This window comes from Pseudopodoces humilis, chromosome 7, assembly GCF_049639895.1.
Source record: "Pseudopodoces humilis isolate 2021_Gansu_Grassland_sample_001 chromosome 7, ASM4963989v1, whole genome shotgun sequence".
Taxonomy (NCBI): domain Eukaryota; kingdom Metazoa; phylum Chordata; class Aves; order Passeriformes; family Paridae; genus Pseudopodoces; species Pseudopodoces humilis.
In genome coordinates this window covers 8,183,146-8,206,734 of record NC_142206.1, presented here as the reverse complement: position 1 = coordinate 8,206,734, position 23,589 = coordinate 8,183,146, and the positions used below count along the sequence as shown (strand labels likewise).

The window sequence follows — 23,589 nt, the reverse complement described above, 5'->3', positions numbered from 1 at the left end:
TGGGATCTTATCCCACAGATCCCAGAGCTCATCCTTGGCTGTGTTTTTGGTGTGGAATTAGTTGGAATTTGGACCTTGTGTTTTCTGCTCCGGTATGAGCAGGGCATGCAGGAGCTGCCCGTTTGCTTTGGAAGGACAGGGCTGTCCTTGGGGATGGGCTGGCTAGGGAATGTCCCCAGGATGGTTCACGGGGTGGATGAACCTCAGCATGGCCTGGGACAGTCCCACCTTTTGTGATGAGAAGGGACATGGGCTGGGTTGGGATGCGTAGGGACAAAAGGTGTCCTAATCCAAGGGGCAACTGCCCAAGGATGATATTCCTGGGGGGAATGGGATGGGGAGGGGCTGTGGTTCAGAGGAAAGGCCTGGGATCCCCTGGAAATGCCTTGGACAGTCGGGACTTTGCTCTGGGGTGGTCTTTGGGGAGCTGTGGGAGCGCTGGCTCCTTGTCCTGCTTTGGTTACAGGAGCCCCGTTTGGGGGCTGGTTATCATCCTAGTCAGGTAATAAAGAGCATTAATTAAGAAGGAATGCTGGGCCGGGATGCAGGGGCAGCCAGGGGCTCCTCCAGGGTCACCGGAGGGGATAGAAGCAGCCCAGGGCTGGGTATGTGGGCAGTAGGGTGGTCATCCCGCAGTTCCTTATGGAAGCAGCTGTGTCCAGGTGTGCAGGCCAGGTCTCTGGGTTTGCTGAGGTGGCAGGCACGGGAGGGATGCTGTTCCCAGCTGGAGCAGCTTCTCCCTGAGGGGCAGAGCCGTCCAGGATGGGAAGAAGCTCCGAAGCCGAGCACTGGCCCTGCGGCTCCCTGGGCTTAGGCGGTGTTTGGTTTGTTTGCCATGGCCCGGATTCCTGGTGCTCGCGGCCAGGCCGGCAGCCAATCCCCCCGGGCCGAAGGATAAACACGGCAGGAGGGAGAAGGGGGTGAGGAGCGGAGCGGGGCCCCGGGAATGTGCCGATGCTGCAGCCTGGCTTGAGGATTGCACAACCAAGCCCCGGTGCACGGACACAGGGATGAGCCCAGGGATGCGCCGGGGCTCGCCGCCTCGCCAAGCACTGGCACTGCTGTGGCATCCCAGGTGACTCCTGGTGGAGCTTCATTCCGTCTGTCCTGCTCATCCATGTATCCCACTGCTGCTCCAGCAGGTTCTGGAGGACCATTAGGAGAGGGACCACATAGAACCAGAAGCTCCTGGCGTCTCCTGATCCTATTTCACTCTGCACCAGTTTGGTGCAAATACCAGCTTGTATCACCTCCCAGGCTGTTCCATGCCTCAGTTTTCCCTGAAAATTCTCTGGTACGTGGCTCCAATGGCACAGGAAAGCTCTGGGCTTGGCACAGCCTCTTCTCCTCCTCCTCCTCCTCCTTCTCCTCCTCCTCCACGGTGTCCCCCCACCCCTGGCTGATGTTCCCCAGCCCCTGCAGAGTGCTGACCTCGTCATCATCTCCAGCTTCCCACATCTGGTTCGTGTTAGCGCATCCTGGGATGAAGTTCTCCAGCTCTCTCCCTTCCTCCCACCCCCAGGTGACCCAGGCAGGATTAGGGGTGATTTGAAGACAGGCAACAGAGTAGGAATTGAAGAGGGAGGGGGGGACTGTTATAAATAGAAATTCCATAAACTTCTCAGCCTATCACTCCAGGAAAATTCCGGGTTAAATCCCTTGGACCTGTAAATATGACAGTTCACGGAGGCCAGGCTCCCTTAACTCTTTCCAAGCCCTATGGCTCCATGCCCACCTCTGTGAGCACCCAAAACTGGGACATTGAGCCGGGAAGGTGCCACCAGGAGGGACGAGCCAGTCAGAGCAGGGGCAGGGAGGAGGTGGCGGGGTGGGAAGCACCTCCGTTGGGATATGGAGCGTGTTTGGAGGTTTGGGGAAGGCAGAGAAAACCAGTCCAAACATTGGGATTCCTGACATTCTCACACGTCCGGGGGCCTCAGCCCGCCCGGCTCAGCTCACGAGGAGGGTGCTGAGAGTTTTAACTTCTTGTTCTTCAGGCAGAGGCTGGGGGTTTTTGGGATTGCCACAGCTCTCTTCCCAAAGAAGAGTTGGAAACTGGAGCGGTGACATGGTGGGAGAGCAGGGTGGCAATGCCAGGGACAGGAGGAGGAGGGATGTAGGGACCTGGCAGGTTTGGGATGGATGAGCTCAGTGTTTCCCTGGGCCCCTCCATCTTTGCTGGGATGAGATGTAGGAGCCTGTCCCATGAGGAGCCATGTGGGTGTTGAGCTTCCCTCCTTGGTGGCTTCCCACTAATCCCCACTTGGGAGGGGGAGGGAATGCTGGTGCCGTTGGGATCTCGTGACTATGGAGCAGTATTAGCTTTTAATTAATCACCTAAGCTGGCTTTGGTAAGAGCTACATGGAAGCTCTGGGCGGTGGGACATTCCTTGTCCCTGCCCCGATATCCCTGGATCTGTGCAAATCCCACTGCCCTGGAGCAGAGGAAGGTCCTTGATTTCTGGTGGGCAGCCACGTCTCCCCTCCAGCCCTGACGCACCTCTCGCGTCACCGGGCTTATCTCGCCCTCCTCAAGGTGACTCCAGGGAAGCAGAGGAAGCCTGGAATGGTTTGAGTTGGAAGGACTGTAAAGCTCATCCAGTCCCACTCCCTGCCATAGGCAGGGACACCTTCCACTATCCCAGGTTGCTCCAAGCCTCATCCAACCTGGCCTGGAATGCTTCCAGGGATGGGGCAGCCACAGCTTCTCTGGGCAACCTGTGCCAGGGCCTCAGCACCCTCAGAAAATTTGGAAGCGCAGCATCCTACTGCCTATAGAGACATCTCTTCCTTCCTGGAGGGTTCTTGGGCTCCTCTTCCACCACAGAGGAGCTCCTGGAGTTTGGAGGTATGAGGGAAACCTGCTGGAGCTGGACTTTTCTTGGACAGGCTGAGTCACAAAAATTGGCCAGGTGTCCTTTTCACTGCTTTGATCGTGGATCCCAGTGCCAAAACTTGGGATGAAGACAAGTTTCCTGATGACTTTTGGGACATCTCTGTGGCTGTTTGCCAAAGGCATGCTGTGATTTATAGCCCAGGGTTTTTTTTTTGCTAGGAGGGAGGCAATGGAGCACGGGGAGGATTCCCACCCTCCTGGAGTGCTCATTCCTGGCAGGAGGTTTCGGGGATGTTATGGGATCACAGTAAAGGCTTGAAGAGGTGCCTTGGGAGATGTGGTCATTGTGAAGTGCTGGGAGCAGGCTATGGCAGAGATCCTTAGGGATGAGTGAGGGATATACAGATGGTCATCAATGAGGTCCCATAACTCCAAGGAAAAGAGGGTGGAGCTGCATCACAGGAACTTCAGGACAGGATGCGGCTGTCACAGTGGAGGGACAGGAGCCACCTCTCTGCTTGCCTGGGATCTGTAACTCCATACTGGAGGTGCTGGCACACCTGGAGATCCCAGAGGCTCTGCCTGCTCCATCTTCTCCTCACCTCAGTGCTCACCTGGAAGCAGGATTGTGTGTCCCTGCTCCAGATGGATCCTGTGTTCACATGGAAGAACTTCCTCACCCTGTCCCCCAGGTCCCCAGGCTCTGCCACGGAGATGTCCCAAAAATGAACAGTTACCCAGCATTTCCCCCCTCTCCAGCCAAGGTTTCTAAGGCAGAGATCCCTGTGTCCACACACACCCTGTCCGCTTGGCAGAATTCCTAGCTGGATTTATTCCTGCCGATTTGCCTGTCTTGGTATGAAAGGGATTTGCAGAGGGAGAGCTGCAATTGGCCGGGGTGGGCTGGAGCCCCCCGGGCCGGCCTTTGCGGATCAGCGGGTGACCTTTCCTGGGAACCTGGGGGATCCAGGGGGTCAGGGGCTTCTCCTGGGCTTTCACGTGGGGTCTTTCAGGATGGTCTTTCACTGACTTCCTTATCGGGGCAGGGGGAGTTGGATCTTCCCTTCCACTTTCTTGGCAATGCCTTTGGCACCGCGGGCTGGCTCCGGACTCCCACTTGGGAGAGACAGATAAAGGAAGGATTTTCTGTCAACAAAACCCTGCCCAGCTTCCCTGGAACAGGGCAGGGAGGGGAGGAGGAGCCCTCCGGAGAAAGGACAGAGAAATCTACTGCCTGCCCGTGGAGCAGAGGAGAGGGAGGAAGGTCAGGAGCTGATCCAGAGCTGTGGTGGAGAAATTCCAGTGTGTTCTGCAAAGGGTCCAAAGGGAATCATGGAATGTCCTGAGTTGGAAGGAATCCCAAAGGATCTGGTCCCCACCATGTGTCTGAGTCCCCGCCCTGGCTTGTCCCATGTGCCCCATCTCCCAGGATGAGTGTGCGCACTGGGATGAGTGGGTATGGACAGCTGGCAATCCCCAGGGATCTGCTGATCTAGTGAGTCATCCCTGCCCATGGCAGGGGGTTGGAATGAGATGATCTTTAAGGTCCCTTCCAACCCATTCCGTGATTCCATGATTCTCAGATCAGCTCCTTGACTGCACAAGGGTCTGGTGGTGTTTCCAAAGGCCCTTTCCTGTCCTTCTCCCAGCTCATGCTTCCTCCTCCTCTCCCCTCCAGGCCACGACATTAATGGAGCTCTGGAACCATCCAACATCGACACCAGCATCCTGGAAGAGTACATCAGCAAGGAAGACTCTCCGGAGATGTAAGTGCTTCCCTTGCTCCACAGCAGGAACGGTGTTCCTTGTGATTTTCCGTGGAGAGATCACAGAATCCTGGAATGGTTTGAGTGGGAAGGAACCTTAAAGCTCATCCATTTCCACCCCTGCCATGGGCAGGGTCGCCTTCCACTATCCCAGGTTGCTCCAAGCCCTGCCCAGCTTGTCCTGGAACACTTCCAGGGATGGGGCAGCCACAGCTTCTCTGGGAACCTGTTGAGCAGTTTCCAGCCCTGAAATTTGAGGAATCATTTAGGAATCACCTCTGCCCCTCCAGAGTCTTCCTGGACTGCTCTTTGCTCCTTTATCATTCCCATCCCTCCTGACTCTTTCTGGCTTCTTACCTCCAAGTTTTCCCAGTCTTTTTTGTTCCCTCTCTTTATTTCCCCAAGGGCACCATAAACGCTTTCCCTTAATCTGAGCGCTGGGAGCTCGGATTAAATCCCCAGGACTACATGAGTGTGGGGAAGGGAAGGATCTCCCTGTGTACCCCAACTTTGGGAAGGAGGACGGAGTAGACCTGGAGAGCACCAAGGGAATCTGGGAGCAGGGTGGGAGTGGGATCTTTGTCATAGCAGCTCTGTGAAGCTGGAGTACAGTGAGCAGATCCCACTGGCTACACATTCCTGGAGGTTGCTGTACTGGGCACTTCAGAACTTCCTGGGTGTGTTTTGGACTCTTCCATCACTCCCACTGACCTGTTCTCCTGACATTGTCCCATTTTCTCCCTCAGCTGCTTCCCTGAGATCCCTGCTCCCGCCAGCTACCCGCACCCCCAGCCCTCCAGCTCCGCCAGCATCCCCGCGCCTCCTGCCAGCTCCATCAGCAGCGTGAGCAATCCCTCTCCCAGCGCTCCCCTCCACCTCCCTCCCGCTGGCAGCCAGCTCCCCATCCGGCATGGTCCTCTCCTGGCCAATCCCTGCGGAGCCGCCTACGGAGCTCACCTCAACTGCAACAACAACAATGGGATGGTGGTGCCCAAGGGCTTCCTGGGTGGCCACTGCCTGAACAACGTGGTCCCTCCAATCAAATCCGAGCCCAAGGCCTCCTACGCACCTGGGTAAGAGGGAATGGGATGGTGGGATGAGGGTGGGATGGAGGCTCCTCCGGGCTGGTGGCACCTGGAGGGTCCCACGGAGCAGTGACAGCTGTTGCTCTGTGTATGTCCTTGGTTTTGGACAAGTGGAGCTCCTGAAGCTTCCCAAAAGGTTTTTTGGGAAAACCCCCACACCATCACACAGTTCTGGATACCTGTGCTGGACATCTGCCGGTGGAAGAACACTGGAGCATTTTTTAAGGAGGAAGAGACACAGAATAAACTGGAACAAGACAAAATTCAGTCTCTGGGATGAAATTCAGTCTGCGGGATGTTGCCATGACTATCCCAGAGGATAGTTTGCTACCCTGGGCAGGGAGATCATCTTCTTATGGGCTGATGTTGCAGATGCTCTGCTCCAGAGAAGGAAAACATGGATCTGAGCTGGATGTGTCCTTTTCAACAAGCTCTGAGGGAGAGGAAAGGCAGGTTTTAGAATTGCTGATGGACCCAACTGGAGTTATTCCTGAGAGCAGAAAGGATGTGGTTCCTGCTCTCTGGGATGAAAGGAGGGGAATAGTAACATCCCAAGGTGCTGTGCTGTGCTACAGCCTGGATCTTTAGGTGGTGGTGGCCCTGGACAGCCTTCTCCCATGGGATTATGGATGCAAGGACAGTGATGCTAGGATGGCTCCAGGACTGGCTCTTCTCCCTCTGCCTTGTGCCCTCTAGTGTTGCCACCAAGCACAACGTGGGGATTCCCAAATTTGGGAACACTCAGCCAATGACTTTCACCCTTTGGATGAACTTGGAAAGACATCTCAGAAAGCTAAAAGAAAAAAATCTGCCTTTCTTTTATTTCCAGACCGGGGGGTTTTCCCTTGCAGTGATCCCAGGAGGATACCTGGAGCTTAGGGGGAATCAAAAGAATGAAGTGATGCCTTGTTATGTCCTTTTCTTCTGGATGCATCGGGAATTCTGCAGGATGTCATGAGCAAGGATCACATCTTGCTGTCCGAGGTGGAGACCTCATTTGCATGTAGCTGAACTGGATCAGCTTTGATGGCAGCATGCCTTCAGCATCCCAGAATGACTCTTCCCCCTTGTGCCTGGCTTTTTCCAGTGGACAGTCATGGAATATCCTGGAAGGGACACACAAGGATAATGGAGTCCACTTCCTGGCCAAAGCACCCCATGATGTGCTCAGGGACAATGTGGTGGATACCAAAAAACCCTTCCCTTGGACTGGGCACTTCCACGCTACACTCCCTGTGGGAATCCTGCAGTGTCCACCTTTTCCAGCCTTCTGGATTCCTTAAATTGTGCTGTTCCCTTTCGTTACTGGCCAAGACTTGGCTTGCTGGTGCATAAATCCTGATAAATCCATAGGAAATACAGTATGAACTCAGATCCCACATGGCAAGGAGCCTGGAAATAAGGCTGGGAATAGATGCTCTAGCCAGGCATAGGAAGGGAAGGATGGAAAGGTGATCCAAGGGAAGGTGGAGGATGAGAGAGGTATGGCAGGGTTTTTTTTGGGATCACCCTAGCTCATCCCTCCAGCCCCTGCTGTGTGCAACTTCCGATGCAGAATCCAATTAATGGGCCTTGGGTTTCTCTGGTCCAGGAGGATTCCATATCCTGGTTCCCAGCTGGAATTGTGGGTGCTGTCTGGAGCAGAGGTGGAGCAATGTGTCCTGTGCTTTTCCTCCCCTATTCATTTGCTTTTTGGCTGGCTTTCATCCAACAAGCACTGGGATTTGTCTGGGATTATTTCACATCCATAAAGCTGATGGTATAGGATGGGTGAATGGAAAATAATTCCTGTGGAAAATGGGAATGTGGCGTGGTTTCCCTGCCTGTCCCTGCTGTGCCACCATACAGGACCTGGTCCTGCCATCCTTAGCCATGGATGTGCTGGAAAAGGCAGCTGGGAGCTCCCACTATTTTTTGGGTTATGTTTCACAGTCAGAGCCAAATCCTGCTCCTGGTGATGCTGGAATATATCTAGGGGGATACAGAAGGAGCTGTGGTGGTGCTCAGGTTTGTACAGGCAAAATCCATCCCAGGGACTCCCCAGGTCCCCCAAAGCCTCCCATTTCATAGAGTCATGGAATTATTTGGATGGAAAGGGACTGTGTAGCCCAGCACCTGCCATGGGCAGGGACACCTTCCACTATCCCAGGCTGCTCCTTTTCCAACCTGGCCTGGAACAGCTTCCCGGAATGGGGAGAGAGCTCTGTGCATTCCACTTGATCACTGACATTTCCATGGGAAGCACACCTTTCCCTGGGAAGCAGATAAATTTCTGTTTGGCTTCTATTCCCTGGAATTTTCACTGTCAGCTCAACAGAACGTCCCTGTTCCCAAGCTCCTGTGAAAACACTGGCAGTGATGGCAATCCCAGCTGGAGACACTCAGGGTGTCCAGGATCTGCTGCAGGTGCACCTGGGATTCCCTGCCACATCCTGGAAGGTGCTTGGATCCACCTGGACCTCTTGGTTGTGCTAGAAACTGGATTAAAATTACTTTCCCTTTTCTTTTCCCATTGCTCCGCAGCACTTTGCCAGACTCTCCCCCGGATTCCGGATCAGAAGCCTACTCCCCTCAGCAGGTGAATGGTAAGTGCTTCAGAAAGGGAGAAGGGGGAAAAAAAATCCTAATCCAAACCCCAAATCCCAGCATCCACCCCCTCTTTATTCCGTGAAAGTGGTTGGCTCTGCAATCTTTATCAGCCGGGAGAAAACAGGCGGCTGCACTACGTGGGGAGATTATCAGTTAGTAAATATCCCTCGGCTTTCACCCATTGTTCCGCTCCCGGCTTTGGAAAAGGGGAGAGGGACCGGCACAGAAGGCGAGCTGAGACTCCACAGACACTGAATCCGTGGTGGGAGTCTGTGGGTGCAGGGAGATCGTGGCGGGGTGGGATGTGGAGCTCACCATCCCGCTCGTCCTGCCCTCTACCTCCGGAACACGGAGCGGGAGCACGTCCCTGACATGGAACCTGGCTCTGGGAAGCAGCCATGAACCCGCCATTCTCCAGTAAGTTCCTTCCCAGCCTTTCCCTCCCCTCCAGCTGATCCTGAGGATCTTAGCTCCCACTGAAATGGCACAGGGAGCTGGGACCCCCTCCAGGGTCGCTGCAAGGTACTCCTGGCTTCCCCCAGGAAAGCCACCGAGGGTTGTTTGGTCCCTCTGATGACCTTCACTGTTCTGCCATGGAAAAACTCCTTGGGAAGGAAGGTGGGAAGGTTGTCCTGGTCTCCCTTCCCCCTCGGCAGGAGAACCCTTTTCCCCAGGCTCCAGCCCAGTCCCCACTGGGAACAGCGCCTGCTCCTTTTTTTTTTTTTGTGATGGAAGAGGTCAAGAGTTCTGTTTATCTTGCTAAAAAAAATCCCTGGAATTCCTCCTGGCCCTTCCTTAAATATAACAAAGAGGCCGGGCTGCTCACCATGGGGAGAGCGACTTTGGAGTGCTCGGAGCTCATTTGGGAAGGAGAGGAGGCTCTGGAGGGCACCCACAAAGCTGGGATTGCATTCCTGGAGATGATTTTCCCTGGATTTGGGAATGCCTTGGGCAAGCACATCACTTGCCTATCCTTGGCTGGGCTGTCCCTGAGGCAGCTCCCAAAGGAAGGCTGGTTTGGGATTGAGCCTGGAAGGAGGAATCTGGTTCCATGTGTGTGGAAAAGGCACTGAGAGGTCCAGCAGGAAGCAGAAAACCTTGGAATGGAGCAGGATGGGTGGAAGCCAGCCCTGCCCCGGCAGCCTTCAGCAGGAGGACCCAGCGCCAACACATTCCAGTTTTCCAAACCTTCCGACGGGAGGAGTTTTCCCATTCCTGGTCAAGCGCTTTGGCCTTGTTACTCAACCCTTGCCTGGGTGTTCTGAGGCCAAAGTCCATCCAGCTAAGCCTGGAAGGATCCAACAGATCCTTCCCTGCCGTCCCTCTCCGTTTTCCCAGAGGCTGTGCCCAGCTTGGCCAGTCCCTGGATGCGTTTTCCATCCAGTTTTCCACGTTGGAGCATGAAGGAGCTTTGCCTTGCATTTAAAACAAAGTCACTGTCCCTTCCTACTCGGTGGTTTTCTCATGTCCCAGGAGTCAGTCCCTCATTCCTGCCAGGTTTGTGGTGTCCTGTGGGGACACCTGAAGGCACAGGTTGATGCAAAGGAAAGGCTGGAAAAACAGATGGGCTTTGTCCTGGTGAAGAAAAAGGAGGCTGGAGAGGGGCTTTGGACAAGGGCGTGGAATACCAGGACCAGGGGGAATGGCTTCCCACTGCCAGAGGGCAGGGTTAGATGGGACATTGGGAAGGAATTCTTCCCTGTGAGGGCAGTGAGGCCCTGGAATGGATTTCTAAGAGAAGATATGGCTGCCTCATCCCTGGAAATGTTCAGGGCCAAGTTGGGCAGGGCTTGGAACAGCCTGGGAGAGTGGAAGATATCCCTGCCCATGGAAGGGAGTGGATCTGGAATGTTGAGGTGATGAGGAGCAGAACAGGAAGGGACGTGGATTTGCATGTTCCTCCACACCCCAAACATTTATTTTGATGCTGGTGTAGTCAAATCCTCTCTAATTAAGGAATGGCTTTAGTATCCCATTCCAAATGGAGGAGGAGAAGGGTGGGATTGCATTTGAATGTTGCTGTTTTATTTATTTAAATTCAGGGATCAAAGTCTCCTCCTAGTTTCAGTTAAAATGTTTAAAGCGCCCCCTCAGAAATCCTCCCTGGAAGTGCTGGGGCTGTTCAGGTCATTCCATTGTCTCTTCTCTCTCATTGTCCCATGGAATGTTAGAATCCTGGAATGGTTTTGGTGGAAAAGTACCTGAAGGTTCAACTCATTCCAATCCCTTGCCATGGGCAGGGACACTTCCTGGTTGTTCCAAGCCTCATCCAGCCAGGGTATCCAAGACAAACAGGTCAGTGTTGGACCTGGGATCAGGACACTCCTAACTTCAGCTCTTTCTCCCTTTCCAGATCCTCACCTCCTCCGGACCATGACTCCCGAAAATATGTGTCACCTGACTCCCCCTTCCCGCCTGGAGCACCCTCCTCCTCCGCCGCCTCCTCCTCCACCCCCTCACCTCCAAGGTCCCCCCCCACCACCCCCACCACCCCCTCACCCCCTCCAGCCGCAGCACAATTCCCACTTTCCCGGCCTGCAGCGGGATATGTTCCTGAAGGCCGAGCCCCTGATGCCTCCGTACGGCGTTGGGCCAGGAATGGCGCCCGCTGAGCTCCACCATGCCCAGCAATCCCAGATGCTGCACCAGCTCCTCCAGCAGCATGGAGCAGAGTAAGGCCTGGGAATGGCGGGGGTGAGGGAATGGGAGCTGGAGCTGTGTGGATTGCCTGGATTGGGGGATTCGGTTGTAGGAACAAACAAGGGGAGATCTGTGGAAGGTTCCCTGCCCATGGCAGGGGGTTGGAACCGGATGAGCTTTAAGGTCTCTTCCAACCCAAACCATTCCGGGATTCTGTGGAATTAAAGATGTGGCTCAGCACATGAGTGACGCAGACTCAGCAGTGTGGGAGAAGGTGGGGCAGCACTGTGGGAATGTTGTGTTTTCCTTGTGAGATCCCGCTTGTCGTGGTTGTGGGATTGTCACCTCCCGACTCTCCGTTCCCTGCTGAGCCTTCCTGCGGTATCCGCAGCCTCCCGGTGCATCCCGCTAAGAAGCGGAAACACTCCGAGTCCCCCCCCAACACCCTCAATGCCCAGATGCTCAACGGGCTGATCAAGCAGGAGCCGGGAATGGGATCCGTGCCGCTCAATCCCGATCGCGTCCAGACGCCTCCCTGGCACCAGCCGGGTGCGCTCTCGCCAGGTATCCCCATTATCCCCTGAATTCCAACCCCGCTCCCGCCGGGCCAGGGGCCTGGGAGGAGGGGAGACTGTTGCCAACCTGTGGGATTCACCCCTGGCCTGCATCTGGTGCTGCTCTGGCAGTCAGGAGGGGAAGCTTTCGGCAGTGCCAGTCTCTTCCTTGGGCTCCCACCCCTCTGGATACTCGGCCCAGGGAGTAAAATCGGGATTTAATCCGTTTTAACGTTCTCCACAGGCCTGATTCAGGATAACGACAGCCTGAACGGCTCCTACCTGGATCCCAACTTCCAGTCCATCAAGTGGCAGCCACATCAGCAGAACAAGTGGGCAACTCTATACGATGCCAACTACAAGGAGCTGTGAGTAATTCCTTCGCCTCTGGAAAAAGTGGAATTCATATTCCTCGTGCAAGTGGCAAGCCTCCGGGGTTGGGAGCATCCCACTCAAAACGTGGGATACGGATCTCCCTTGGCTGGGCTTTGTGGTGAGGGTAATGTTCCCCACTGCCTCTTTCCTACTGGGAATGTTACTCCTCTACGCTTTTTATGGATAATTAAGGAATAGCAGAAGGAATTTCACCAACTTTGGTGACAATTCTGCAGCCACTCAGACCTCGCTCACCATGGAGGGCTTTACTGGCAAATCCGTCCTTGTCCTGAGGAATGTTGGGATGAGCAGCACCTTTTCCCTCTCCCTAGGTTCACCAGGATCCTGCATTTTAAATTTAGGATTGTGAATTCCTAGTGTGGGTGGCTGGAAGTTGCCGCTCTATTAGGACCAGCTGGGTAGAGACGACACAGACTCTCATGGAGTCAGAACAGGAGAATTTTTTTAGTTTATTGCTTCAGGTCTCTTTATAGACTGATACGTGGAAAGTACAGAAAGGAAACTCTTATTGGTTAGCAAACCACTACATCACCATCATTGGTCAGTGGTGCACACCACCCTCTGACTTTCTTTTGCAAAGAAAACAAGGGACAGACAAACAGCACCTGGCATGGCTGTTTTCTGTCTCTGAGGATTGTTTTTAAATCCTCCCATGAATTTCTCAGGCTAGCTCTCAGGCAGGACTGAGAGCTATGTGGCCTGTAATAACTACAGGCACTCTGGTTCAGATTTAGCATCCATAGGAGGTCATCCAGAGCCACTTCAGGAGAGCTTGAGCAGCATGGAAAGGAGCTGGAGGAGGAGGAGTGGGAGTGGTTGGAGGGGCAGAGGAGGAAGGGAAAAGAGGGAAGGGGTTTAGGAAATCTAGGAAGTGGCAGACAGGCCAGAGAGGAAGGCTGGGATGACCAAGACAGGGAAGGGAGAAGTGGGAAGCTGGGCTGGGAATTGAGGCAGCGGAGGGTGGAGACAGCACACCGGGGAGGAGGAGTGTTCAGGAGGAAACCACTCTGGATCCTCCCTGCATTCCTGGGAGGTGACAAAGAGCTGGCAAGCAGTGGGATGGCTTCCAGGAACCTCTCAGGGACCCTCTGTTCCCTCCCAATTCCCCCCCTCCTCTTTCCACACAGCCAGCTGGGGTCCTGTGGGGGACACAGAACAGGGAATGCTCAGGTGCCTGTGGATAACCCAGGACCTGGGAATGGGAGCCAAGGGCTCCAAGGGTGGGGGCAGAGTCCCAGCTTTCCCACACAAATCGCTCATCCAGTGTTTATCCCATCTTTCATCGTGGTGCCAGGGTAAGGAATTCTCTGTTGGAGCTGGTTACCTCTTTTGGACTCTGTGGCTGTTTTCCCACCCCACAGCAGGAGAGGGATAATTTGGGAAGACAATTCCTTCTGGTTTACCTAGCTATTTCCATAAAGGAGTATCAGCAGCCCCAAAGCCACCCTGCACCTTTCCCTGCTCTCCACCATCAGTTTGCTCTCTCTGGATGGTGGGATGGGGAAGGCTGAGCATCTCCCATGGATCCTGCCCCCAAAATCCCTCTTCCATGTGCAGGAATTCCACTGCCACCTCCTCTGACCTGTCTGGACACATCACCTCTTATCCTTTGGTTTTCCAGCCTTCCTTCTCACTGCTTCCTGCTCTGGGAAAATGATTTTCCATCCCAAACACATCACAGCTTGTCCCGGGCCACTTCCAGGCATTTCTATCCCAGTTCCAGAGATCCCAGATGGATTGGCAGAGACAAACTCCATGGTATTTTCTGCTGGGAAGAAAGAAGTCCAGAGGAGTTGCTGGAGAACAAAACCAGCCTTGCTCTTCGGATCTTGGGATCACTTCCCTAATTCCTGCTTTCAGGGTTTAGAGTAAAAGCCAGATCAAACCCACTCCTGGGGCATTGAGGTCGTCATCCCGTTGTGTAAGGAATAAATTCCATTGAGGTGACTCCGTGGAGATTTGAGGAAACCACGTGGGCTTTGTTGTGGCGCTGGATTTGAGCGGAATTAAGGGTTAAAGGTTGATTAATTAATTTTTAGCTCCACTTTACCTCAGGGGACTCTTCCTGCTCCTGTGCAAGGTGGACCTACATCTTTTTTTAAATGGAATACCCCTTTATTCTCCTGGTGCAGCACTTTCCCAGGATAACAGATGAGAAACACACAAAAAAGTCCATCTTTCCTTGCTCCTATAATGGCATTTTTTAAGTTGGTTAATTCAAATTTGGCAGTTGGGAATTGTCTCCTTCCTTTCTGCTTTTGGGTGTCCTCAGCAAACGAGCATCATCCACATCCAGATCCATAATTATTCTCCCAATTTAGCTTCCAAGGAGCAGCCTTGGAACTTCATTCCCAGTCTGGTTTCTGCTGGAAGCTGTCCCCAGTCTCGATATGCTGTTTGAGTTCCCTGTGATCCAGGTGCCCAAAACCTTTTCACGGCCTCAGGAATGTGAATCATCTGAATTATCTGATTTTTCCTACTCTTGATCCTAAGAAAAGAGTCCAGGAAGGAGGTGAAGGAGGGAGAGCATGGGAAGCTGTCCAGGTTCTTACCAGATTTTTGGGAACGATTACAGGGCAAAAAATACAATTAATGCTATTCCATGTTTGCCTCCCTTTGCACACAAAAAATTAGGTTCCATAAGGGGATGGGGTAGGGATTAGGTTCCATTCCAGGCTCATGTCTCAGGTTTTGCCAAGGAATCTGTGTTGTTGAAGGAGACAGAAATCCCTGGATTAATTTTATGGATAACATAGAATTTTTTTTGCCTTTTGCTCTGACTTTGTGGTTTTAGACTCAGTGAACTTTTCCAGGGATGAGCTGGTTTCCAGCAGCGGAGCCAAAGAGGCCTGGAACCGGGCAATTCCCTAATTTACTCCTGGGAGAAGGAGCCATTCATCTCCCTGACAGCGGGCTCCGATAAATTCCAGCTCCCTCCTCCTTCTCCCAGTTTGAGGGAAGGCAGCTGGGAATAGTGCAGCCCTTCATGGAAACGTCTCCATGCTGAGGCCAGAGCCTTAGAACTGGGAAACTGGGAAGGTGCTGTTCTTTTCCCATCCTGCAAACTGGTGTTTTCTGGGGGCTAATCCTGGGGTTTTGGGGTTGCACCCTCTGGCTGGTAGAAGTGTCCGGATAAACAGCTCCGAACTTGGCTGTGCTGCACATCCTGGACCTCACCAAGGGAATGGAGACCAGTGGGATGTGGTCCAGACCTGCTGGATGTGTTTTGGGATATGTGATACGGGGTGCTGGTGATGGATCATGGATGTATCCCGGGAAGCTGAAGGGAATACGTAGTATGGGCACACAGGTGGGGCTGTGTGGGAAAGATGACAGTGTCCTGCTGCTCAGTTGGAGTTTGTGTCCTGGAAGCAAAAGAAATCACAGATTGCATGGAATTAGGGAACATTTTTGGATTAGGTTTTTGTTTTAGGAATGGTTTAGATAAGAGGAAACCTGGAAGGGAGGGAGGGAGAAATGGGGGAACATGAGCATCCCTCTGCTGTCCTGCTCTTGGCAAAATCCCCATACAATTCCCTGTGGGAAGTTTGCAACCCCTCACCCTCATTGGGATCAAGAAAAACCTTGTCTGATCCTGCCCTTCTATCCTGCCTTAATCCACCCCTGTCAGTGGGGATGTTCAGGATCAAATAATCCATTTGACCCCAGACCTTTTATTCCTGACACTTTGCCCTTTGGCCCCTGCACTCTTCCTGGAAAAGACAGCATGGAAAGCAGCTTCTTCCCTCTGGTCAATCCCAGTGCAGTGATCCCGATTTGGGAGATGCACCAGCCACAGCCATTGGGAAAATGGTAAAATCAGTGAAAAGGAGCCTCCGGAAGGGGATTGTGGAAGACCTGGAATCTCCAGAAGGCAGAGGAGGGGGAGCCTGCCTGTATCCCCTCTGTCAGCACACATTTAGCAGCCATCAGTTTTCCGGTTTGGGAAGCATCCATGGCTTGGAAGTTCAGACAGACCCTCCCTCTCCTTGGCTCTGCCAGTTAAAAACAGTGGGAAGACTGGTGAGCATTCAGGAGCCATAAAAACAGCCAGGAATGGCTTCACCTCCCTTGGGATGAGGGTGCTTGGGTCAGCTTCAGCTGCGTGTCCCAGTCAGGAATATTCAGATGGGGAATCCAGGGCTGAGGCTGGGAGGAGGTTGGGGAATTCCTCTCATGCCTCTGGGCTAAGGTAGTGCTCTGCTCCCACCGCCTGGTTTATGTCTGGAGCACAGCACAGCATTCCCGACTCCCTGGGGCGTAAGGAGCGAGTAGCTCCTCGTGACCATCCCAGAATCACTCGTGGCAACCTGGAATCACCCCCGGCTCTCATCCACATGAACTCCTCAAGTGATTGCAGGGGGAGAATGTTTTTTTTCCAGAAAAAAAGGAGAGATACCAGTGCAGAATCCTTATTGTCTGCTTCCCAGAGTCTCCAGAGTTCTGCCATATTCCTTACTGTCAGTCTGTCCAGCTCCCCTCCTGTTGCTCCAGGTGGAATCTGTGTGTCTGTCTGGAGGTCAGAAGAGGTTTGGTTTTGGGGGAAAAGTGCTCCATAGTTTTTAGCCTGAGATCCAAGGCTGGGCTGAGCTCCCTCTTTACCTCATCCCTGGTTCCTTAATTAATAACAATGGGATTTGGGTGTTCTGTGGGATGAGATGCAGCTCCTTCCCCCCTTCCGAGGGCCCACCGGCACAGGACTGGGCTTTATGGACGGTGAGGAAAATGGACTCACTGCAAAGGCCACATATTTTCCTGATTCCCATGGAAACCAGCCCATTAAGGAGATGTAGATTAAACCTTTCCAGCTGGTGTGTGTTCATGGAGCAGCCAGGACCCCTCCTCCTCCCTCTCCTCCTCCTCCAGACCTGTCTGCTGGGAGCTGGAAGCTTTTCCGCAGCAGCCAGAGCAGGTGGTTGTGATTTCAGCAGGAATTTGGGATACAGGGGTGTACAGCCTGGTAGAAGGTGACACTGGGAATGCACAAGGTGTGGGTCACTGAGCTGCTTCTCCCAGTGAGCCACATTAAAAGGATGCTCCAGGCTTTGGACAGACTTTGGAACTGGGATCTCCATATTCATTCCCAGTTGAATGGGATGAGATGTAGAATGGTTTGGGTTGGAAGGTACCTTATGGATCATCCAGTGATGATCCATGGTCAGGGACACCTTCTGCTAGCCCACATTGCTCCAAGCCTTGTCCAGCCTGGTATGGAACACTTTGAGGGATGGGATATCCAGAGTTTCTGTGGGAAATTCCTGGTCTCACCTGCTCCCTCTTCCCAGCCCGATGCTCACGTACCGCGTGGATGCCGACAAGGGCTTCAATTTCTCCGTGGGAGACGACGCCTTCGTGTGCCAGAAGAAGAACCACTTCCAGGTCACCGTGTACATTGGAATGCTCGGCGATCCCAAGTACGTGAAGACCCCCGAGGGCCTGAAACCCTTGGAATGCTTCTACCTGAAGCTGCACGGAGTGAAGGTAAGCAGGAGCTGAGGGACCATGGTGAAGCCAGCTGGGAAAAGAGGGCTTGGGAGGTGGCTGGGAACAGGTAACCTCTTCATGTAGTAGGGGAATGTGTGGAATCACACAATCATGAAACTGGTTAGGTTGGAAAAGCCCTCTAGGATCATGGAGTCCAGCCCTTCCCTCAGCACTGCCAAGGCCGACATTAATCCATGTCCCCAAGTGCCACATCCACATAGCTTTTAAATCCCTCTAGGAATGGTGACTGCCCTGGTTTCAATGTCTGACCACCTTTCCATGAAGGAATTTTCCCTAATGTGCAGTCTAAACATCCCCCGAGGCCACTGAAATACAAGCCCTGAGATGGGCTCAGTCTGGCTATCTTCAGGATTGCTTCCCACTCACCTTTGACTCCAGAGGGATAAAGGGACTTCGGGAAGATCCTTCCACCCTCAACTTCTTTGACATTTGGACAATGCCCGCCCTCAGGCTGGGTGTCCCAAGTCCGATGTACCCAGTCATGGAAGGGTGGGTAGAGAGCTGGGAAGGAGGAGGTGGGAAGGGGAAGGTCTCTGTGCTCTCTGCCACATTCCCAAATCCTTCTCTCCAGCTCGAGGCCTTGAACCAGTCCATCAACATCGAGCAGTCGCAGTCGGACCGCAGCAAACGGCCCTTCAACCCCGTCACGTGAGTATGCCCATGTGGGAATGAACATCCTGTGTTTCCAGGGAATAAGCAACAGCAGGAGAAGGTGGGGAAACGGTGGAGTTGGAGGTCTCCCACTTCACTGTGTGGGTGTCACTCTCTCCAGTTTTTCTCCTGTTTTCCTCTCTTTGTATTCCCAACCCTGCTCTGTGCCCAGTTCATAGACCTGCCATGGTGAAGCAGGCCAGGAGAAGGCCATTCCCAAGAAAGTCCTCCTCTCCAGGCTGTGGCTCTAGCCTCTCCATACCTGCTTCCTCAGGGCTTGAAGAATGTGTTGCAGGTCCCACGATTGGACCACTGTCCAGTTGGGAATGAGGGAGGAGTGTTGGTGGGTTCAAGGCCTCCAGGTGCAGGAAAACTGTGTACTTCCCCCCTAAGGAAGGAAGAGATAGGAGGGGAGTGGGAAAAGAGAGACACCATTCCCAGATAACCACCATCCTCACTCATTCCTTTGTTTTCCTTTCCTTCCAGGGTGAACCTGCCCCCGGAGCAGGTCACCAAGGTCACTGTGGGGCGGCTGCACTTCAGCGAGACCACGGCCAACAACATGAGGAAAAAAGGCAAACCCAACCCAGACCAGAGGTGAGAGAGGACACGGGGGCCTCCTCCAGAACATCCTGAGAATCCTGTGGATTTGCCCGTCCCTGGGTTGGGCAGAGTGGATGGAGTGGGATGTGGGAATAGGGCGTGGATTGCGGACACTAGAAGGGTGTCCCTGCTCTGAGAGGGGTTGGGGACACCCAGCACAAGGAGAGGGAGTGCTGCATGGTGCCCAGAGAGGATGGTGATCCACCTCTTCCCAGCACAGGCTGTGTCCCTGAGCTGTGTCCTCCTGCAGGTACTTCATGCTGGTGGTGGCCCTGCAGGCACATGCCCAGAACCAGAACTACACGTTGGCAGCTCACATCTCCGAGCGGATCATCGTCCGGGTAAATCCCCGTCTCCTCCCTCTATCCACACTCCTTTGCTGCACCATCCTGGGCTGTTTCCCACATTCCACATTCAGAAAATATGTGGATGTGGCACCTGAGGTCATGGTTTAATGGTGAATGTGATGGTGGTGCTGGGTTGGCTTTGATGTTCTTTGTGGTCTTTTCCAAACTTGATTTCCCACCTCTCCCACCCCCTCCAGACTCTCCCTGCCTTGCTTTTCCTGTCCACACTTGGCTTCTGGCTACAGACTTTCCATACCTGGTTCAAGAACCTGTTACAGGAATCCCATTCTCCAAATGGGATCAGTGTCCAGTAGAACTGTTGGGAATGAGGGAAGAGTGTTGCTGGAACTCTGCAGCAGGAACAAGAAGATGCAAAAATTGGAAAAAAAATTGGAAAATTGGGCACTTTCCCAGACCATCACCTTTTCATGTCCTAAGGCAGAGGAGCAGGAAAAGAAAGGCACCATTCCCAGGCTCTTCCAGGGTTTTACTGGAGCACTCAGCTCCAAAACATGAAAACAGGTAGTAAAACCCAAACAGGCACCTCAGACAAGAAGTCCACAATGGGTTAGGCAGCTTCCAGGATGTCCAGCACAGGATTTCAGGGAACTGCAGGTAGCCTGGAATGCTCTGAATTTGGGACCCAGGAGTGTCATCCATGTCACTTGGTTTCCTGCTGTCCTGAGTGGCTGGAACACTGATAGCTGGGGGTAACAGCTGAAGGAAGCAAGGATATTCCTTTAGGGGGAGGAGAGGAGCAGGAAGGGCCAACCTTCCCCATCTCTGCTTCCCAGCACTCCCCTCCCTGCCTTTCAGTCTGTTGCTGTTTTCCCATTTCTCCACAGGCTTCCAACCCGGGGCAGTTTGAGAGTGACAGTGACGTGCTCTGGCAGCGGGCGCAGCTCCCAGACACCGTCTTCCACCACGGCCGTGTGGGAATCAACACAGACCGCCCAGATGAAGCCCTGGTGGTCCATGGCAATGTGAAGGTCATGGGGTCCCTGATGCACCCTTCGGATGCCCGAGTGAAAGAGGACATCCAGGAGGTGAGAACCTGGAAAACAGGGCAGGCTTGGGGTCACCAGGAGTCTGAAGAACTCAAATGATTCTTGTGGGTCTCCTCCAACTCAGGATATTCCATGATCCTATGACTGTAGAGTGGATGGGAAGTGCCTTAGGATTCTTCTGTCTCAAGCACAGCCAGTCCACCGTGTCTTAGGGAATATTGACTCTTCCAGTGTTAGCCAGAAGTGGCAAACAGTGGGAAAAAGGTGGAAAACAAGTGGAAAAAAGGTCAATATGGCAGGTACCACACTGGGCCTTGCCAGAGCCTGGGTGAGAGGCTTGGATCTGCTCTGAATTCCTCTCAGAAGGATTTTCCTGTGCAGAAAAGCTGGATATAATGTCACCTGTTTCTGGGAGCTGTCTCTTTCCTGTGTCTGGTTCTGCAAGGAGACTCAGTCTCCTGATTTCCCCATCCAAGGATCTTGTCCTGACCTGGACATTAACCCCATTGTTTGTCCTTGTGGCTGCTCAGAGCACAGTTCAGGGCTCAGGGCGATCTCCCACAGAAGATCACATGGGCCACAGTGGGTTGTCCTGCTTGGATGAAGAGTGGTGGGGATTTAAGAAGCAATATCCCATTGGGAATTCCATGTGCCTGTTTTGTCCCAGGTGGACACCACAGAGCAGCTGAAGCGGATCTCCAGGATGAGGCTGGTGCACTACAGCTACAAACCCGAGTTTGCAGCCACAGTGGGCATTGACAGCACCTCTGAGACAGGTACATCCCACGGGAATATGCCCCCGACACAGGAATGTCCCACAGGAATTCCCTGCCTTTCCCAGGGACTGTACCGAGCTCTGTACCAGGGCACCTCCCCAGGTGTGGGGTGGGCAAGAGGGGCCTTTTAACCTCCCAAATGAAGGAACCTGATGCAATTTCCTCTTTAGTGAGCAGGAGAGGAGGTGGCACTTCCCACAGGGAGAAGGTTTCTCCAAGCACACTATGGTGGGGTGATTATCCCTATCCACAGAATTTGGGGAACAGCCTTGTCTGACCATCATCTGCCCTTCAGGGTCTCCAAGGAGCCCTGCACAGCTTGGAATGAGGAGGGAACACCCCTGGTGTCACTCCCAGAGTGTTCAGGGGGTGCAGGATGATCCCATCCCACTGTTCCACCTCCACACAGGTGTCATTGCTCAGGAAGTGAAGGAGATCCTCCCGGAAGCTGTGAAAGATACTGGGGACTTGGTCTTTTCCAATGGGAAAACCCTGGAGAACTTCCTGGTGGTGAACAAGGTTGGTGGCAGCCTGGGGGGCTGGGGAACCTGGCTCGAGGGAATCGTGGAGCTGGGTATGGAAGAGGGAAAGTGTGATGCCTGGGAAATGCTCCCAGATGAGTTTCAGAGCCAGCTGGTCTTCCAGAAGTCGGGAGCAGCCCTGGGTGGATATCAGACACTGGCAGGGAGGAACCAGCCTGATGCTGGTGAAATTTGGCAGCATCTCCCTTGGGAAGGGCTCCTTGTTGGCAGCTTCCTGCAGGGAGGCTCCCTGTCCTAATCTCCCTTTCCCAGATAAGATAAAGTGCTTATGTCAGGATAACCTGGAGCACCTGGTTTCCTGACCTTTCCCAGCCTGTGGCAGCCTGGTTGCTGCTCTGGGAATCGAGGGGACAGTCTCCCACAGCACTCATGGATCATCCAGATCCAGGTGTGCCTCAGCCTGCTGGCCTGATTCCCTGACAGGAGCGGATCTTCATGGAGAACGTGGGAGCCGTGAAGGAGCTGTGCAAGCTCACGGATAACCTGGAGACACGGATTGATGAGCTGGAGAGGTGGAGCCACAAGCTGGCCAAGCTCAAGAGGCTGGACAGCATGAAGTCAACTGTGAGCTCTGGAGCCTTCAGGTACCCATGGAGCCACAGGGAGTGTCCCCTTTCATCCCAGGAATGGGAATCCCCCCTCCAAGGGGCAGCTTGGATTGGGAACAGGGAGATGAGGAAGGAGTGGGATGTTGGCTGGTGTTGCTTGGCCTGGAGTGGATTTAAAGAGCTGAGCTTGGGGAAGTTTGGAATTCCCACAGGACCAGCCCAACCACACCCAGGATGGAATGGTTTCCATGTTTCCCTAAAGTCAGTTGCTTTCTCATGGCAAATAGTTTCCCATACTTCCAAAATCTCCATCCTGACCCTGCCTATGCCAGTTTTGGGGCAGAGCACCAAAAGGGTTTGTGACTGTCACACCACAGAGAGGTCTTTTCCCTCCCAGAAAATCCCATTTTTGCCTGGGAATGGTTTGGAGAGCTATTCCTGCCCAGCTACACTCCATTCCTCCTTTCTCCTTGCAGCCAAACTGGGAGCCAGTTCAGCCGGGCAGGAAGTGTGCCCCACAAAAAGAGACCCCACAAAGTAGCCAGCAAGGTAAGGGATGGATCCCAAAGGAATAGCGCCGGGAGCAGAGAAGGCTCAGCCTGAAGAAAAGGGAGGATCAGGGGCAACCTCACTGTCCACAAATCCCTGAAAGGAGGTTGGAGCCAGGAGATCAGGCTCTCCTCCCTGGCTTATCCAAGAGGAAATGGCCTTAGGTTGTGCCAGGGGAGAGCTAGGCTGGATATTAGGAAAAATTTCTTCATGGAAAGGGCTGTCAGGCACTGGAGTGGGTGTGGAGTCCCCATTGCTGATGGGATTTAAAAACCATATGGATGTGGCACTTGGGGACATGGATTAGTGGTGGCCTTGGCAGTGCTGGAGGAAGGGTTGGACTCCATCATCCTAGAGGGCTCTTCCAACCTCAGTTTTCCCATGATCTTCCTTTCTATCTCCTAATGGAGACATTAAATGACTTCTAAACTTGGGGAAGTCAGGTTTTTCAGGGAGGCAAGAAGAGAGCTCAGGATGGGCTGGGGGAGATCTGTGCAAGGACCAGAGCAGTGAGGGAGCTGAGCTGATCCAGGGGGTCCTGAGCTGATCCAGAATTTTTTTCCCTCGCAGTCTCCGTCGGTTGTCCCGGAGCAGGCCTGCATCAGCCAGCGCTTCCTCCAGGGCACCATCATTGCCCTGGTCATCATCATGGCATTCAGGTGAGATCCCACTCCTGGGCTTCTGCATCCGCTCCCTCCAGCTCATCCCTTGGGGCTGGGCCATCCATGGGGTGTGCAGCAAGGGGCTGTGGATCTGCAGCTTCTTCCAGAGAATCCTGGAGTGCTTTAGGTTGGAAGAGACCTTGAAGTTTATCTGGTTCCAGTCCCCTGCCATGAGCTGGCAACTTCTGCTATCCCAGGTTGCTCCAACCTGACCTCAGGTGCTTCCAGGGATGGGGCATCCATCTCTCCTGGGCTGGAATCCCGTGGAAGCAGATTGATCCCATGCTGTATCCTTGATCCCTGCTCCTCCTTACCTGTCCTTATCTCTCTTTTCCAGTGTGGTGTCCATGTCCACGCTCTACGTGCTGAGCCTGCGCAGCGAGGAGGATCTCGTGGACATCGATGGGTGGGTACTTTGGGAATCGCTGGGAGGGATGAGGTCACCTGGGAGAGGCTGGAGCACAGAAACTGGGATTACTGAGCACAATTCCAGAGCTGCAAACCCTGCCAAGCACAGCCACACACCCCGGTGT

At 53.6% G+C, this 23,589-nt stretch overlaps 1 protein-coding gene across 8 annotated transcripts in view; it reads left to right on the top strand.

The window, feature by feature from the left end:
- Positions 1-23,589, top strand: part of MYRF (myelin regulatory factor) — a 57,481-nt gene that overhangs the window by 25,963 nt on the left and 7,929 nt on the right. For all 8 annotated transcript variants that reach the window (XM_088058384.1, XM_088058383.1, XM_088058386.1 and 5 more), the window contains exons 2-18: positions 4,515-4,602; positions 5,349-5,675; positions 8,211-8,272; positions 10,630-10,948; positions 11,308-11,480; positions 11,715-11,838; positions 17,152-17,347; positions 17,943-18,019; positions 18,509-18,619; positions 18,876-18,966; positions 19,818-20,018; positions 20,647-20,755; positions 21,165-21,274; positions 21,721-21,881; positions 22,322-22,394; positions 22,965-23,053; positions 23,394-23,462. In XM_088058384.1, coding sequence (XP_087914510.1) covers positions 4,515-4,602; positions 5,349-5,675; positions 8,211-8,272; positions 10,630-10,948; positions 11,308-11,480; positions 11,715-11,838; positions 17,152-17,347; positions 17,943-18,019; positions 18,509-18,619; positions 18,876-18,966; positions 19,818-20,018; positions 20,647-20,755; positions 21,165-21,274; positions 21,721-21,881; positions 22,322-22,394; positions 22,965-23,053; positions 23,394-23,462 — 2,380 coding nt within the window. The remainder of the gene's footprint in view (positions 1-4,514; positions 4,603-5,348; positions 5,676-8,210; positions 8,273-10,629; positions 10,949-11,307; positions 11,481-11,714; positions 11,839-17,151; positions 17,348-17,942; positions 18,020-18,508; positions 18,620-18,875; positions 18,967-19,817; positions 20,019-20,646; positions 20,756-21,164; positions 21,275-21,720; positions 21,882-22,321; positions 22,395-22,964; positions 23,054-23,393; positions 23,463-23,589) is intronic.